At 45.5% G+C, this 18,702-nt stretch overlaps 2 protein-coding genes across 5 annotated transcripts in view; one reads left to right on the top strand and one right to left on the bottom strand.

Moving 5' to 3' along the window:
• Window positions 1-7,980, bottom strand: part of adcy6a (adenylate cyclase 6a) — a 57,519-nt gene extending 49,539 nt beyond the window's left edge. Inside the window, exons 1-2 of one of the 2 annotated variants that reach the window (XM_049022246.1) lie at window positions 7,808-7,980; window positions 2,422-2,560 (exon numbers count right to left, since the gene is read on the bottom strand). The gene's annotated coding sequence lies outside the window, so the exon portion shown is untranslated. The remainder of the gene's footprint in view (window positions 1-2,421; window positions 2,561-7,807) is intronic. The other variant, XM_049022247.1, reaches the window with a different exon arrangement.
• The window catches only part of cacnb3a (calcium channel, voltage-dependent, beta 3a), a 36,596-nt gene continuing 24,819 nt past the window's right edge, over window positions 6,926-18,702 (top strand). Inside the window, exons 1-4 of one of the 3 annotated variants that reach the window (XM_049022251.1) lie at window positions 6,929-7,033; window positions 7,204-7,250; window positions 8,891-8,983; window positions 15,666-15,708. In XM_049022251.1, the coding sequence (XP_048878208.1) occupies window positions 8,937-8,983; window positions 15,666-15,708 (90 nt within the window). In that variant the 5' untranslated portion in view covers window positions 6,929-7,033; window positions 7,204-7,250; window positions 8,891-8,936. Of the gene's footprint in view, window positions 7,251-8,890; window positions 8,984-15,665; window positions 15,709-18,702 lie in introns of all 3 variants that reach the window. The other 2 variants (XM_049022250.1, XM_049022249.1) reach the window with 2 other exon arrangements.

Here is an 18,702-nt window from a genome sequence, read left to right as displayed (position 1 = left end):
GCACAGAATTAGAGGAGGTGTTTAATTGGGCTACAGCTCCCAATTTCAAACTGCCGTGCAGCAAAACAGCACTGAAAATACAGAGCAAATAATGTGTGTTTGCCTTCAGCTCAGCTAACTAATGACCGCGCGCCGCGCGCCACCCCGTGCCCTTCCGCACGTTCAGTGTCACCTCAGGGCGTGGCGGCTCCGCGCGCGCCACCCCGCGCCCTTTCCCTGCGCGCGGCCCGCGTGCCCGCGCGAAGCGGCTCCACAGAGAAACGGAAGCGGTCGGATCGCCGCGCTGTCGCCGTTTTTGAACCCCGGTCTGCTTTCTGAATTCCGCGGCACGACGAGTTCTCGGGCAATCAGTCATCGCTAAACAAACCACCACAGCCGAGATAAAAGTGGCAAACAATCCGACGCCTTCCGGGTGAAAATAGCATAGTGAGGAAAAACGAAGCGGGGGCCTTTGGCCTTGCTACACCTGTTGCGTCCGGCATCAGGCGGCCTGATTCCGAGTGCATAGCTAACTTTTCACTGAGGGAGTGTGGATGCACTAGGCAATGTGTGATAAGGGAAATGCTGGAGACATTACAGTGTGGTGGTTATCAATGCAACTCCAGATATGCGGACAGGGGCTAACAAACAAGACAGAAAGCTGCCGCCCTCTGCTGCCGCCCTCAACAACGGCTTCAAGATAGTAAATGATGTATCACATACGGAGAATTTACACATGATCCCTAACAGAGAGTCTCGCTTGGCATTCTTCACTGTGAGCCTCCTACCTCATACCTAATCACATGACCCAGTGACCATTTATAGTATAAGTTTATGGATAAATCAGATTTCAATTTGCTCTTAGAAGTACATTGGCATGCATATTTTAATCAGTCACCAACTCATTTTAAAAAAAGAAATCTACAAGATGAAGTCCATCCATCTTATGAAACTGCTTCTCCTTTTGAGGGCTGTGGGGGTACTTTGGGCTCAAGGCAGAGACCAACCCAGAATGGGGCACCAACCTATTGCAGGGCACACTCACCCACCATCCATATACACATGCACGCCTATGGGCAATTCAGTTGCTCCTATTAACCTCAGCATGTTTTTGGGCTGTGAGGGGAACTCCCTGACAACACACACAGAACAAGCAAACTTTACACACATGCAGCCATGGCGGAGACTCAAACCCTGGCCCCAGAGGTGTGAGGCAACAGTGCTAACCACCACACCACTCTGCCACCCATTAGATAAAGTGTTTATGTGAAATGTTACACATATCCAAGCATGTTCTTTACACACATTACCATCCAAATAACTGCCTGCATATAGTCAAGCAAGGTAGTGTTGTCTGGTAACGGGAATTTACTCTTAGACATTGGGTTCCAAGCTGATAAAAAAATACCACATGTAGCTAATAAAGGCAAACCATAAAATGAAAACACAAAGAGTAAAAAGATTAGCCTGGTGGATATTCTTTATGGTGGCTGGATGGATAGTACTGTGTCCTCGCACCTCAATGTTTCGCATTTCAGTTCCTGCCCCTTACATGTGTGTGCGTATGTGTGAAGTTAATAATAATACATTTTATTTATATAGTGCTTTTACATGAACTCAGACGCTTTGCATGTTCACCCCCCACGATGCACGAGTGTCCTCTGGCTACTCTGGTTCCCCCCTGTAATCCAATAACGCGGCATCTCTAAATTACCCACAATGCCCGATTGCATGTTTACGTAGGGACCAGGCTCAGCATGACACATACCGAATCAGAGGAATAACAGACCTATAGACGGTTGGTGTCAGGTTCGCGGGTAAGCGACGGGCAGGAAGCAGAATACGGGGAAAACGGGAATTTATTGAAGGGAAGAAGGCTAGAGGGAGACCGGGACATCACGGACTTCGACTAACATCAATGACGGACAACCAGGCAGGGCAAGACGTGGACTAATAAAGAAGACAGGGCGAAATAACAAGGAACAGCTGGGTACGATCGCGGAAGCACACGTGGATAATCAAGGGGCGTGGCACACAGGAGGATCGTACGAGCCAGGCATGACAGTTGGCCTATTTTTTTGCAAGAAAACTGGAACAAACATCCATCCATCCATCCATTTTCCGAACCGCTTATCCTACTGGGTTGTGGGGGGTCCGGAGCCTATCCCAGAAGCAATGGGCACAAGGCAGGGAACAACCCAGGATGGGGGGCCAGCCCATCGCAGGGCACACTCACACACCATTCACTCACACATACACACCTACGGGCAATTTAGCAACTCCAATCAACCTGAACATGCAAACTCCACACACATGTAACCCAGGCGGAGACCTCGAACCCGGGTCCCAGAGGTGTGAGGCAACAGTGCTAACCACTGCACCGCCATGCCACCACCCACTGGAACAAACATCACAGTGAAATTGGAAACAAAAAGTTCGTACCCATCATTTTGTGATGAGTATATGTACGGGGTAGATGTGAAGCTGCCAGTGTCAGTCAATCCATTATGTGACGTCGGCGTTCACCCGGAGTGCCTGCTTACAAAGGGGCGGCAACATGGCAAGCCGATTTCATTTCGTCCTGGAAGGGGAGAACCAATGGTGAAGTTTAACTAGGATGCCACACAACAGACCCAAGGTTAATTTTGTGCATCAGCCTACAGTGATATTCATAAGTTAAGATATTTTTTTCCAGGAAGGCCTTGAACAATGAAACGAAGGCCACAGCACAGTAACACTAGAAGCATCTCATTGGTGCAGCTATAATCTAGGTATTTATGCACTCGTCACTCATATCGCTGACAGGCCAACTGAAAAGGTCCCGATCGCCCGCAAGCGCAAACCTAGAAGAGGGTTTGAGCGGTGAATTATCTCACCTTAGTCATCTGTAGTGAGCACTTAGTGGAGTTTGATTCAACGGCTGTGTATCGGTAACCTTCAAACAGACTGTGAGATGGGCTGGTTCAAGGGACGCCGAATCTCCAGGAATCTGATAAGGATTGTAGGAGACTGTAGGAGGGGAGAGGTAAAGGGAAAGGAACGACTGTGCTTGTTCCTTTAGTCCCCCGTCTTTTTCATCTGCCTACCCTGGGGCTTGATTTACTACAGCTCTTGTCTGAATGGTTTAAATTATGTGAATAGAATACAGCTGGTAGCCTGAAATCTAAAACCACCCCCTCCCACTGAGCTCCACTATTAGCAGTTTATTTAAACTTTAAAATATGTCCTTACGTTTTAGTCCTACAGAGCAAGCCGGGCAACACAGACGTAACTCTTTGTGTTTGACTGCGACTAGATAGTATGCAGTATAGATGGGAAAGGGCGCCGGTGTGTTTTCGCCTGTACAGTAGCAGCAAAACGAGCTACTCTGCATACTAGTGGCGACTCGCTTAAAATGATGTCGCAGTATTGCTCCAGTGGGGATTTCCAATGAAACCAACACCTCGAGCCAGTAGAGGGCGTGTCACTACAGCGAATTCAATTTCGTATAGTGACCGGAAGTAGATAAATTAATGCAGAAATGTAAGGTGTGTTTTACTCTTTAAAATCCACAGGCAACAATACAATCTTCGGTGTCTTAATCATATATTTAGTCTCTTTATCAAATATGAAACCTGCTCAGTTGCAGTCTTTAATTCAATAAAGTGACTAATAAAACGATATTTTATTATCATTTACTTTAAAATGTTTTTAATTTTCAGATTAAAATGTATGTATTCTATAAGTATTTATCAATAAAGCATTACATACAATGGCAAGTTAAAAGATACACTCGTGACAATTCTTCAGAATGAAATGTTTGGAGTTACGTAGCGGATGTTTTATCACTTGTCAAAGAGATGCTGCTGGCTCCCTCTGTTGTCAGAAACGCGATCCTACATTGGTTATAACAATAGCACATGCCAGCAGTACGCTACTACCAATAACGTGTCCCAAAGTCTCGGCTGTAACTTTGCACATTATCCTTAGAAGCGAAAGCGGTTCTCAGGTGTAACATACAGCCTCCCTGACATTCGACCCTATATATGAGTTTTCTGTGTATGGATATAGGCCTAATATTTAACGTTTGTTTTACATTTATTTCCTCTACTATAGATGTAACTATACCAGAGTCTTGAAATCCGCCAGAAACAACTGATAATGAACTAATACTGGCAGATCTTTGCTACAAGTTCGAAATTTAGGCCACGGGGCATAGATTAGGACAAGGACAAACTGTATGAGTGTGATGGCATGAACTGGTGTTTGCTTGTGATGGATCATTATTTTTTTTATCGTATGTACTGTTACTAAGCGCTGTAATCTTGCTGTGTTAGTGCGTAGTGTAATATACACTATAGTATAATACCGTCCTGTAATATACATCTCCTTCATTGATACTATCACATATATTTGTGAGGAGCTGTATAATTCACGTTGACTACTGGCGACCACACTGGTGCCCTTTCCCAGGAATGCCCTGTTTTCTCCCTCGGTTATCAGGTTTCCTGTCGCTTATTCATTTAATGTGACGACTGACTCCATCCACCTTGTTGCTGTTCGTCCGTTTGCTCTTTCCTATAATGTCTAGGAATTACGCTCTTTTCCAGTGAACTGGATTTTCTCGGAATATGTCCAAATTAAGACTTAAATCCAGTCATCCGCGCCTCAAGTGAAATTTTGGGCTTTATTTGGTCAACCTATACACTTTTAAAAACGTTTTCTTATTATTTGTCAGCTTCAACGACGTCAAAACCCTTCTGTGATACTTCCTTACTACCCAGCTTTCACGTCTACGAAACATTCCGCTAAATAATTCTGATCTCATTTCCTAACGACATATCAGCAATTCGTTTTTCTATATCCTTTACTGCAGCTCTTCCAAATGCCTCTTCTCTGCTCCGCAGTGTATTTCTTGACTTACTTACTGACTGCAGAACATTGTTTATGGACTGGGATCGTATTTTGTACAATATCACAGCCTTCTGTCCTTCACTAGATAAGCCATGCAAGCATCTCTGGTGGTGCGTTCGTCCTGTCTGTACGAGGTATCTTTGTGTTTGTTTGGTTAGGTTAAGTGGCAAACCCATCTAAAGTAAAGTGACCACCCTATTATCAACCCATCCAGAGTGTTCTATGCCCCGTGTCCAGAATTTCCTGGGATTGGGACTGAGCTCTCTGTAATCCTGAACTGCATAAGGATTCACTTGGGTGGGTGGATGAAAATATTCGGCCTGTTTCGTGTGCTCTAAAAATGACATGACAATACTATCCTGCAAATTGCAGCACAATTATTGCATGGAAAAGGTGCTTTTATTGCTCTTACTGATGCCAACTATACGTCTTCCGACTGATAAAGAAGGAGCTCTGTTTCACGCGCCTAACAATAAACGGTTAATTTTCTACCGACCCACCCGCACCGCCGATATGACTCATACATCAGCCTGGACCAAATAAATATGCTGTCTTGACAATGTACTGACAGGGCACGCTTCATTTCAGCACAGCTTAAGGTTCGTATTAAATAAAAAATAGTACGTTATTGATATGTCAGTCTTTTAACTTTACCGGCAATTGTGCTGCGTGGATGCAAACTATCCAGATAAACATTTGATCAGAAATTAATAGTAAGTGAGTGAAAATGGATTATAGCAGTGAACTGAAAATATTCACTCGCGTTTTATACCTTTGGAAACTCCAATTTATTTGTTTTGGGGAAAATCGCTCTAATCACCTTTATATCAATAATCTGTATAGACCCTTTAACCCTATCCATGCAATTCAGCATATTGTCTGCATTCATAGAAACACTGCACTGTCGGTAATCGCTCGTGCGACGTGTACAAGTGCCTATGGTATACATACGAATGCAAAGCTTCAAATATGTAGATAATTCTGCAATGCACGCATATGGGGCGAATGTGATACTCACGCACATATCACCATCATAAACCACTATTTTTGTCATGCTTTGCCGTGCTCAAGTCGTACAGATATCCCTGCCCTCTAGTGTTTTACCGATGCAATTACAACGACACATTAGGTCAGTGTGTACGACTGTGTTTCTCCCAGCAGAAGGGGACCCTGAACACTGGGGCAAGTTACAGCTGGCTCTTGTGCTGAGTTCAATTCCCATATAGAGATACAGTAGCGCAGGGTGCCCCCCTAAGAACATGCGAAATACGAACACGCCTACGGGGTGCCTTCAGTGTATAGTTGAATTGCCTTACAATGTTCTGGTTCATGCCATTCATGTCATACACAGCGAGCTACACAAAATGAGATACTTTAATAAATATTTAATCTCATTCAGCTTTTGCGTCAGTTAGAAACGTGCAACTAATTTCCCTTGATTTTAATTGCCCTTTATGGTTTAAATGTTTCCAATCTGTTTTTTTTTTTGTGTTTAGAATTCATGCCGCATTTAAAAGTGTTTTATTTAACACAACTGATGATTTAGCGCCTGTACCAGAAACACTTGATAAACGAGGACCTGAATTACGTACTAAATCTATTAAAATATCCGCTCACCCAACTTCAGAAGTGTTCTCCTGGTAACGGTCATGGTATGCTCTTCAACGTAAGCTAATTGTGCACTAATTGAGGGTCTTTACAGCGAAGTCAAATGTGGAAAACGGGATTATGGCAGCAAAATGCCAGTAAAACAAGACATTACTACAAAATATACTTTATAAGCTAATGCACAAATCAGTAGGACATTACATACCTTCAGACCTAATATTACAGAATAACATCTAAATGCATCCAAATTGACAAAGCAAAGAGCGGAAATATATATTTCTATGTTATATTTTTCAACTGGCATATATTAGTAAGTTACATCGACATAATAGATAGCATAAATTAGTTTCCTCACCCCCCTCCCCACCCTAGTCTGTCTGTTCCCTCCCCCTCTTTCTCTGTATATGTGCGTTTGTGGTACAGACACACGCGAGCGACGGCTATTCGCGCAACATTGCAAGCCGTGCCTTTAAAAAAAACAATTAAAAAGGGATATAATTGTAGTTTCTGTCATTAAACTATTTATCACATCTTAAACTCAGTGAAGGATAAGGTATACCACTTCGACACCTATGTTATTACGTTATAATGATCCCTACCGTTTCCCCGCATATCAATATATTTCGTGTCACGGCTTCATCCAATAACTCATGCCTGTGAATAACCCGCCTCCCTGCGCTTTAAAATAGATGGTGCAAGTGAAAATGTCCAAATCTTCCGCAGATCCCCTGTCTGGTGCTGAAAGTGGTTCTCAAGCACATTATTTCCAGGTAAGTATTTTAGTTTTATTGCCGTCGATGTCATGCGATAAAGATACCATCGCTTGCATGTTACTTGTTATTAAAGCGAAAGCGTTTACTCCGAGGCTATCTACATCCGTGCAGCGAATCTTAACTGCAGTGCACATTGCTTATCCAGGAGTAAAGCGACAGAAACCGGTGTTAAGCGTAACGCAGGCATGGTACCGCTATGCGGCTCCCGTTGCAATTTAATTACTTAAAATTATCAGTCGAAGAATTACAGATACGTACGTTACCCGTGAATGTATTCAGACATTATTGATACGTTTTGCTATGGTAATCCAGGCCCTTTTAACATCATTCTCATCGCTGATCAATTGTTCATTCATTATTTAATTTAGCTATTCCGTACTTTTGCCGCTCCCGTAATGTTTATGATAAATAACCGCAGAGAATTGCAATTAGCTGATCGATTTTAAACGATTCACGTTGCATTAGTTTAATAGTCGGGCGCAAATTTCCGACACAGTAAATACGACTGAGAGGACCTGCTGGCTGTGAGAAGTACATAATGCATCTGAACTCACCTGTAGCCCCTATCCATTTGTAGGCTGCCGAAGACGCCGTTCACTTTACCGTTTTGAACATAAAAGCATGAAGTTTGAATCTGACAGCGCAGACACACCGTCTGAATGCATTAGTTAGAAAAACCCCGAGCGAGCGTGTAGTCTGCTTTCGGCCCGCCGGCTGCAGCCACTTCCTCCCTTGGTTACCACTACGAAGCCACCTTCCTGGCTTTGCATTCTCATGCCATTTTTCTCAGGCACTCGTCCATCTGTTTACCTGCTAGAAATCGCAACTAAACCAGCACTAATGCGAGGGGGCTGACTAGTAAACTAGTTTAGAACCTCCATAACCCGAGAGTTGATGATTAAGTTGATTATTAACGGTTTGGCTTTTCAGTCTCTTACGTTTCAGCTCATTAACTTTTTTTAGCAGTAGCAGATTTAATAGTTCGTTAGGATTATATATAATTCAGTGGTTTAAAACATGCCTTTCTTCATACACGTAGAAGTAATATGTCTCGACATTTAAAAAAAAAAAAACTGATCAGCTCTATACCAAGACTGGGGGGTTGTTTTACTCCAGCAGAAACAGGAACAAAACGCGTCACACCGTGTCCTTACGTTTGATATATCTGTGCCAGTGCAGCGCTCGAACACCACTGATTGCTGTTTGCAATATAGGCTGCTTGATGCCTGATGCAGTAATGACACATATTGGGCGTCTGGGGTCCTGCCCAGATCTACACCGTATATAGTCATAATTATATCTCTAATATAATATTTTTGGGAATATTTTTTTCCATTTCCGTTTTGCTGAAACACATAAGGAGAAATCTCCGTTGAGATTGCTGTGTATGTATAGGTGTGTGTATATACCTGCATACATACATAATACAGGGGCGCCGTAAAGGGGAGGGTGATTCCAAGGACCCCGAGTGACAGGGGCCCTAAAAATTTGGATAATAACCGGATTTGTCTGGACTGGGGGGGGGGGGGGGGGTTATATGATACGTTTTCATGGGGCTCAAAATCTCTAGCAACGCCCTTGCATACATACATACATAAAGTAAAAAAAAAATAATAATTTTCTATGCGCCGCCCCAGCTTCCCAGGAAGTTGCCCAAACGCAAGAGCCGCTTCAAACGCTCGGATGGCAGCACGTCCTCAGATACCACCTCCAGTTTCATCAAGAGACAGGTAATGTCATATTGCCTCCCGTCACACAGCCGCCTCTACCTGGAACGACGTTTGTCACCAGAGTAACAAAATAACGCGAGGCGGATAAATGCAACTGGCGAATAGCTTATTAAATAAGCAGGGGTTGAAAACATGCGTCTTCGCTAAGAGTGCGATCAGTCTACGTTTTATATACACGCCATCAGCAGTATGGGGTTAGCGTGACTGAATAAGTGAGAAATGTATTTTGGCCTTTGCGTGCATCTCCCCTTTCCCATCTCTGTCTTACGTGGCTGGGGTTTATTGGCTTTTTTTTTATTGACAGAGTAGAGACTTATTTTATAGTATTAATTTTCCGTGGGTGTTCGTCCTGATTTTGGGTGTTTATTATTCTGAAATCATTTTGTTTATTAATTGAAAATACCTGTTGAGTCATATTGTCTATAAGATTGTCTTGAATCAAACATTTGTCCAATTCATAGTGGTGGTTTTAAAGGATTCTAGTAGGTTAGAGTAATTATTTAAAGTAATATGCTTTAAATAAACCATAGGTTGGTTTCCGTAACACCATAAGAATTTTGCACGAGGTCTTTCTCCTCCGCATAGCTAATTTCACAAAATAACAGTATTCTTCTTCCTCTTATAATTATTATTATTATTATTTCCCCTTGTAAATAAAGTCATTGAAGAAAACCACAATTTATTATAGTTATTTTCATTTTACGAACAACACATTTTGGATTTGATTTTATCTTGAAAACATAGAAATATAACGTTTTCCTTTAAATGTGTGTATTTGTCCAAATAATTCTAAGGTATCGCCTTTCTCTCTAAATGGCATAATCTCACTACCGCTGTATGTGAAAGGTCCTTTATTCGAGATTTTTATTCGAGGCTGTTCCATACATGGTCAACAGAGGGCAATATTGCTGTTTGAAAAATCACATCCTGTCACGCATCTTGTTTTTTTAATTAATGTTTTCAGGTCAGGCGAGATAGTGGTAAAGTAGGAGAGCTGCTTATTTAAGAGACTGCTGCGAATGACAGAATTTCAGTAAAAAAATGAATTACAATTAATTTTCAACCAAAAAGTTTACTAAATGGTGTACCTAATTCTCCTGTGATAGTTGTTACTGTTTATTATTTCATAATTTTAATTGCTTCTAATCTTACTAAAAACTGGTTTGCGAACAAGGGAATTTTGAATCTGGGGAAAGCTTTAAGGTCCTATGACGCATCGTAGGTCTTGTTTACTTGCATAACAGGAAGAGCAAAGCATAGCTAACCAAACGCCTGCAACGGAAATGGCCGCTAGAGGGAAGCATCGAGCATGGATGAAAATCCAATTTTGAGACAAAGAAAAATCAGGCCTGGAGCTGCAGAAACCACGATGCCTGACAGTAAAAATTTAGCTGATTACGCAGAAAATGCATTGAATATCGAAGGCACATATTTGTAGTTCATCCAGTATCAATCTCTGAAATGCAGAACTCCGGATAGCCCAAGACAAAATGGCAGCAGTAGCGTCTATGTAGATGTTTCAGCATAAACATGACATTTTGCGTTGATCAGGTGTCTGTATGTTATTGGCTGAATTAATTTAGATGCTTACTGCCATAGTGAATCTGCTTTGGGATATCTTTTAATAGTACCTATTTATTGTATTTATGTTTTAATATACCACATCATTTTTCTTTTAGTTTAAGTCCAATTACATTATTCAAGGGCTGCTTGGAATTTCTGCTGTGCGATGCAAAAACACCGTCCCCTATAACAGAAAAATAAAGAGGTGGAGCGCAGCTTCGGGATCAGTTTGCGGCTAACCCCGACGCTTCCCATTTAAGACCTTGATACCACCCCCCACCCCCCCATCTCCATCCACCCTCTCCCCTGCTCTCAGAAAAGCACGTCGATACTTCCTACAGGGGCGGGCAGCTCCACCGACTGCCGTGCAAGCATCTATGTCACAAAGCGCTAGACCGCAGAAAGCGATCCAGTTCCCATCCGCCTGCACCCGGGAACCTGAGCCTCCTCGCCTCCTCGCCTCTCCTCCACAGCCGACTGGGCAAAATCGCGCGCTCCTCTGCAGTGTCCCTTAAGCAAAATCCCGGCCAATCGCTGCTCTATCTGTCCCCCAACCCTGGCTTTAAGTGCTGTCAAGCAATGGGTGTGCTGGTTTTATACACGATAGGGCTGCTTTCAAAGCGCTTTGTGAGTCCCCCCCCTCCCCCCCTCCCCCCCCCCCCCCCCCTGGGTTCAGGTGGACCGGGAGGAGACACACGGCCGGTCCGTATGAGACCAGCAGATGGTCGGCATGGCCGGGCTGTGCAGCGGGGGAAAAAAGCGCTTTTATATGCCCACGGAGGTGGCAAAGATTAGGAGGTAGTGGGCATGACGACAACAGCGTTACACAACAGTAACTGAAAAAAGCCTAAATATTTATAAACATAAATGTGACGTGCACTTTGCACAATTTCACATACACGTCTCGCTATAGATACATGTATGTGAACGAAGGCGCTATCCAGTATTGTTGTAAATGATGAGAATCAGGAGAAATAGGCGAATAGACATTTTATTTATAACAGGTCATTAATTACAATGATCAGGTGGTTAATGACAATTTAATATTCCCTTAGATCACGCTGCAGATTCTGAATTATTCATGATCTCATTTGCAGCTTCATGATCTGGAGCGTTAACCTATTTTAATCCACAGTCTGTCCGGGCCTGCTGTCTTGAGTTTGTTAAAAAAATATGTAATAAAGTTACTCACCCCCATATGCATCTTTGGCCACAGCTTAATTTAATTAGCCCTCCCCAGCGGTGGCGATCTGCAGTCATCTACTGCCGTCACTCTCCATCCCGGCGACCTTACATACCATTGATCGCTGTGGCAAAACCGCTGTGATTTCACAGGTGTTGCTTTGATACAGGTGTTCAGTCCGTCTGTTGTACTGGACTGAGGTGACACCCCTAGAAAGTGTCCTAGGTAGTAGGGGCGAGGCTGGCTTCCAGGGATGGGGGGGCATATTCGATTTAAATAACTTGGTCTACATACACCGAGGCAAAAACCAATTCCGCAGTGGCGTGCAAATGAGTCCAGGTTTCACTTTGAACATCAGATTACCGCAGTTTACAGCAAATGTTTATTTAAGTATATTGTTTAATTATGTCATAAATACTCTATCATGCTGGCCTTCAGTTATCTTAGTTATCTTAAGAGCTGTTGGTGCAGTGGGTTATGGTCACCTTCTGCAGATTCTGTCCATACCGTAAATCATTCAGCTGTAAGTTGTTTGTTTACACTCCTGGAAGGTGTACTGTCGCCCCTCACGCCCCTGCTGCCTCCTACTGTTGCTGACTGACAGATTTCAGCGAACACCCAGCTGCCGTTCTGACTGACCATGAAAGGTTTCTTTCAAATAATAAAAAAAAAGAGTAGCAATAAAAGGGTATCTTTCAAATCCGCAGATTCAAATTCGTCTTGTAACTGCCTTCCTATGAAGGTTATAAAATAAGCCAGACATTGACTGCTGTCAGGTGGGTGGGTCTAATGCCCGATCAGTGTAAGTTCATTTGTCATATAACTCATCATAATGCACGAGAAAGAGAAACTTCCATATTTCTGCAAATATTTTTCACAGAACTTCCCTAGATGCTTCCTCCTTACATTCTGCAGCATTTCAGATTTGTATGCTGTGGACTATAAATAATTCATTTCCAGTATTGTTTAAAATTTCACAGCATAGCCCAATAAGGATTCAGTCTGTTTCGCTGGACAGGCTGGAGGTCTGACTGTCTTTCTCTACAATTTGGTTGTTTCCAACGCTTCAAACTGATAGTATCTAGTTGGGCATCCCTCAGCATTGCAGCCTGAGGCTTCCGGGACCTCGAGTCAGGTCGGTGCACCAATTTGAGAAGCAACGTGACTTTACCTGCTAGCGATCCATGACTCAGAGGCACCTGACACCTCATCGACTAGCTGCAGACGAGCAGAGTACCCACGCGGATTTCGAAATGTGCATTTCTGTCCTGGCAGTAGAGGGTTCAGTCCAGGAGAAACAAATTACTGCCATTGGTGGTACCAGGATGCCATGGGGTGTGCATTTGGATACGCTGGGTGGGCACTAGTGTTAAAATTGTGTCAGAGGTCTTGGGGGGGGGGGGGGGGGGGGGGGGCGGTCCCTGGTGGCCAGTCATTGGGGTGTGGAGGAGCTGGGTTGGTGATGTCAATCGCAGGGAAGGAGGAGGTCAATGGCAAAAGTTGTCAACTTACTGATTGGTAAATTGCTTCTGTCTGTCGGCTAGGTGGGCGAAAGGTTTTGGTAGAGGGAGGTTATCTGTTTGGGTTGACATCATCCACCCCCCCCCCCCGCATAACCACGCCCCGCCTGATGCCTCCCTGCAGAGTTTAGCCAGCTGTCCCGCCACATGGACGGAGGGGCTGCCGCCTTTACTGGCTACTTCTGAGGGAGAAGGCGTTTGGTCAATCATGCGCTTAATATTTAAATCAGGGCCTGAAAATAGGTGTGTTGCTCACAAGAGGAAACTTTTTTCTGCAGCATTGGGTGTCTATGTGTATCAGTCAGTTTAGTACAAACCTCGGTAATGTGCTGTTACACATTAATAGAGGTGCTTAGGCTGGGCTTTCGATGCTTTTGGGTTATGATAGCTTCCCTAATGTCCTGAGCTTGGCTATTGCACTGCTTTCCAGAACCTTCTGCTTTGTTCCATAAGCTCCCCGCCCCTCCACTAAATAATAGCAGTCACAGCACTACAGCAAGTGACTGTTTGGTCACTCTGACAAATCAGGGAGAGATTTCTCATAATAGGAGTGTTCTGTGAAGGCTCATGTGTAGCTTAATGGATTTGGGCCCCATGATCAGAAGGTTGCTGGTTTGAATCCCGAAGCTGCCAGAGCGATTTTATTGCTGGGCCCTTAATCCCCAGTTGCTCTGGGACCGGCTGACCCTGCTTCCTTAAAAAATGTATGTCTGATAAATTAATAAGATGCAAATGCTAACTCAGATATGTTCCAGCGTTGCTTTGGGAATCAAGCTGGCCCTCCCCCGTGAGTTTCCCCCGATGCCACTTTGTCAGTTACTGACACGGCAGTATCTAATCGTGCCATGGACTTGTATCCCATGAGTCTTTACGGGTGGGGGGGAGGGGGTGAGGAGACGCAATGACACAGCTAAGCCAGGCTGGGGGTTGTGGGGTGGAGGAGGGTTGAATGGTGAGGTGGAGCACGATTCGTAAACGTGTGGCTAAGTGCCACAGATCCGGCGCCTTCCATGCCGTGTGACCTCTCCTAGGGCTGCCGTGATCCGTTGCATGCGGCCGGTGGCTGCAGAATTGCCGACGCGCGCATGCATGTCGTTCATCGAATTATGTGCTAAAGAGATGAAGATTTGTTTGACATTTTCTACAGATCAGTCCCTCATAGATGTTGCTGGGTAGAGGTGCAACATCTAACCCTGCAGGGGATGGTGCGCAAAGTCTACCGTTTTTACCGGTATACAAGATGTTTGTTTTCCTGTTGATTTTTCGCGTTGTTTTTTTTCACACCATCGTGGGAGGGGCTTCCTCTTAATTGGAGCGTGACTCACCGCTGCGGGAGAAAGAAAAAAAAACTGAAACAAACCGCGTGAAGATGCCAGTAGCCATGCCGACCCCGCGCCGCCGTGCGCCGAGATGCCGGTGAAGGCCGCCGTCAGCCTGTCCCTCTCGTCCTGCTCAGCCCCCTCATCCTGTTGGCAGTTTTTAGGGGGGAGGGGGTCGCAGGTGAATCTTTCAGCAAGGAGGTCAAATGGGGAGCATCGCTGGAGCATAAAAATACACAGGAGGCGGAAGTCGGGGGCAGCTGGATGTGCGCGGAATCCGAGAGATTTTTTCGATCCGTTGGTAACTAAGAGGCTTGGTGGCTGGCGATGGAGCCTCACACCTCCTGGGCAGGGGGGGGGGGGGGGGGGTTGGTGGGTGTTTGATTCCTGCTTCTCCTCTGTGTGTCTGGAGTCCTCGAGTTCTCCCTGTTTCCTCCCACGGCCCGAAAGCACGCTGTTTCACTAAATTGGTGTCTCTGAGTTTCCCTTTGTGTGTGGGGGTGTGTGTTTACCCTGCAATGGACTGGCATCTCATGCAGGCTGTCCGCTGCCTGGTGCCCTCGGCTTCCTTTGGGGGGGGGGGGGGGGGTTCGGAACAACACAATCCCTGTACTGGATGATAGGGATAGACGTCAAATTAGCAGATGATAATACGCAGACTCCGCACTCAGGGTTAAGTGCCCTGGGAGAGATTTACTGTATAATTTCACGTTCCTCCATCAGCCCAAGCAGCCCTGAGTTTAATAGCATCGATTAGACTCGTGTTTCTCGGCGTTAATGGCTGACTGGGGGTGGCTGTTTGTCATTTGGCAGCAGCTGTAGAAAGAGACACTACAGAGGTGCCTAGAAAAAGTGGCCGGGGGGGGTCGCAGGAAACCATGGTCCAGTTTCATCTCCGCGCTGACTTCCTGTTAAATGTAAACCCCCCCCCCCCCCCATAGCGAGCCCCCTCAGTCAGCATCGCGCAATTGCTGTGTGGGGGATTTCTGGGCTTTGTACATCCTGCCATGGGTTAAGAAATTCACGCTTCAATATGCCTCTTTACGCCAAGACGATGACATGAAAAATGTAGGCACCCAGCTTTTCTTTTGTTTTAGCCGGAAAGAGGAACAGATCCACGAGCCGCCCCCCCCCGCTTGGGTAAGTGAAAGCCATCGCTCCCCATCTCGCTCTTTTCCTGTCCCCCCCGTCTTCTCTCTGAGACCCTCCCCTCTCTAACCGCTTCCGACCCGCTAAGGGTTCTGATCCAGCCCACGCCCTTCCAGCCCTCCAGTGGCTCTTCCCTGTGCAGCTCCGCCCTTGTCCACCGCGTCCACAGTGGGAACACTGCACACGCAGGGGACTGCCAGGGGGGTTCTGGACACCCGTCCAGTTGGGGTTAGGCTGGCAGATGTGGGCACATGGTGGCGCCGGGCTGCCCGGCTTGGCTGCTTCCTGCCAGCATTGCAGCAGAAGCGTTTTTTTTTTTTTTTTTTGTTAGCTCGGCGCTTTAGCTTTCACTCCCCCCCCATTATGTTTTATTCAGCTTGAGTGCTTGTACTGAATTCAGATGGATGCCAACCCCCCTCCTGCCCCCCCCCCCATGGCACCCCCGCTTGGCTGCCTCTATCATGCATTATGCTTTTATGAATTATAAATCGCAAGCTTACTGGGTTTAATGAAAAAGAAAGTGATGTCGTATTGTGTGCAGGGGGGGGTCACAGACCCCAGATGAACTTACAGCAGCAGGGCTGGTTACGGATGTCGGCAGGCCTGAGGTGAACTTAGCAGTTTCTCTCGGGGGGGGGACGTGCGCGTGGATCGCGTGTGGCACAGGAATCTGGCCGCTTACTGACCAGCTTAATGCCACCTTGCTCTCCTTTCTGTTCCTGCACTGGAAGCTGAGCTTAGCAGCAGCTAAGCCCAAGCTGGCCTCAGACAGCTCTGTGTGGCTCCTGTATGAAAAGCGTCTAAATACATGGATCTATGCTTTCTAGTGTATATGTATGTATGTATGCATGTATGTATGTATGTAGGTGTGTGTGTGGTCCCCACAATGTAATAAAAATCAGTTTTTTTGATGTAGTGGGGAAATTTGATAAAAATCTGCAATCAAAATACTAAAAATGCCAAATGTCTTGTATTTTGTTTGACTGCTTATGGTTAGGGTTAGGGCTGGGTGGGGGGTTAATGGTGTCATAACTGGGATTAGGGTTTTTTCCCATAGAAATGAATGGATGGTCCCCAGAAAGATATGAATACACACAAACACACACACACACACACACACACACACATTGAAGTTATTATAAATGTGTTATGGCGAGGCATGGCAAAGGAAAGATGGACGATCCACAGAGCAGCTCACTACAAAAAAAAAGACTTTATCCAACCCTAAAATGAACACGAAAATAAATGGACTACAAGGGGTCAGAACCAGAACAGGTAAACAAGGTATGACCTAATCGCAGAAGTGCAGCAGGACTGGGAGACAAACACTCATTAACAACTACAATGACTGACTGGTCAAATGGGGACATGACAGGTGGGACTGGGACAGTCGAGCACGAATTGTAACAAAATGATCATAAAAGCTGTTGTATCACTGTCGGGGGTGAGGTACTGCCACATAGTTGAATTTTCTGAATAGTCATAAAGCATATAAGGCAGGAGGGCGGGTCCATCCCAGTGCAGAAATTCTACAGGTCATTCATCTTTAGAGGACCAGCAGGAAAACCCCACAACGCAGAGAGCAGGTACAGTGTTGAAGTGGGATTCAAACCAACAACCAACAACACTGAACACTGCGAATTAGCTCCATGGAACTGACTTGGGTTGTTTCTAACTTCCGGGCAGTTCCTGTGTTTAAGATTTATTTGTTTTGTTCCTGTTTTGCTGAACCTAATGAGTGCTGCTAAACCAGATGTGGATGAACATCATCGGCTGTGAGATTTACGCTGTATCGGTCGTACGAGTGTCAGCCAGCGGAGCGGCTATTCGCGAATTGGGAGGATTTTCCCAATTGTGAATATTCACAGACACGAAATGGAGGCCAGGCTTCTCCAGAGCTCCGGGACAGGAGCTGAAACACAATAGGGGAGGGGGACGGACACAGAAATGGTGCCTTTTAATAGAACTTGGGGAGGGGTACCTCTCAGTACTGGGGGGGTTTGTCAGAGCACGGGGGAATTGAGGGACCAGCAGGGATCGAATGGGCCTGGTGTTGGGCGTACGCTGGTCAGATCCTTCTGGAAATTTCCGGTAGACAAAGGAAGCACCTTCAGCTCCAGGCCATCTGTTCCCGGCCACTGGCACAAAGCGTGCACAGCCTGCGACGAAGCTTTGTATCCGTTACCTCCCGGTGACGCTGGGTTTAACGTGTAAAACAGGCCGAGTGCCGTAAAAAAAAAAAAAAAAAAACAGACACCAAATATGTTTCCGGCATCTGGGAATTTACACTCGCGTGTGGCAACCTTGTTGAGGTGTGAGCACTTAGTCGTAGCTGTGAAAACCGCGTCCAGTAAACAGAGGGAGATGGGGATGTTAGGTGACGAACCACCAGGAGGAGTAGCAAATACGGTAAACATGGTAAATCACAGACCAAGGCAGCACGCCAAGAAGCCCGCTGTCAGTGTCTCTTAAAGGAGCCATCTCGGCCTCGCCTCCCTTTCCATGCGTGAGCAGTAAGATACCCGCCCGGGCCAAAAAAAAAAACGTCACCATTTAAATTTTTCGTTGGAAGCCTTTAGCTTTGCCGCACATTTGTCATGCCGCTGTTTCCATAAGCTTATGCTGCATCTCACCCTTTATTTTCATCCAGATTTGCATTCATTTCTCACCGAGATCCTGTATTGACGAGTGAAGGTGAAAGTTGAACCTCTCCATAAAGCCTCCTTCAGAACATCCCGAAGACCTTCAGTGAGGTTAAGGTCACACCCCTGTGGTGACCAAGTCATATTTGAACATGCTTCCTGCTTCTGAACCCCTCTTTGACAATTCGAACCCGAGGAATCTCGGCTTTCTCGTCCTAGAATATGCCCATGCCAACAGGGAAGAGAAAAACCCATTGATGCTGGGTGGGGGTGTAACCTGGCCAGTAGATTCCGGTACTCAGCTGACTTCACTTTATTGCTGTATAACGTTGCTGGCCTGTAA

The sequence above is a fragment of the Brienomyrus brachyistius genome, chromosome 8 (genome assembly GCF_023856365.1).
Source record: "Brienomyrus brachyistius isolate T26 chromosome 8, BBRACH_0.4, whole genome shotgun sequence".
In the NCBI taxonomy this organism is placed as follows: Eukaryota; Metazoa; Chordata; class Actinopteri; order Osteoglossiformes; family Mormyridae; genus Brienomyrus; species Brienomyrus brachyistius.
This window is presented reverse-complemented; position numbering and strand designations above follow the sequence as displayed.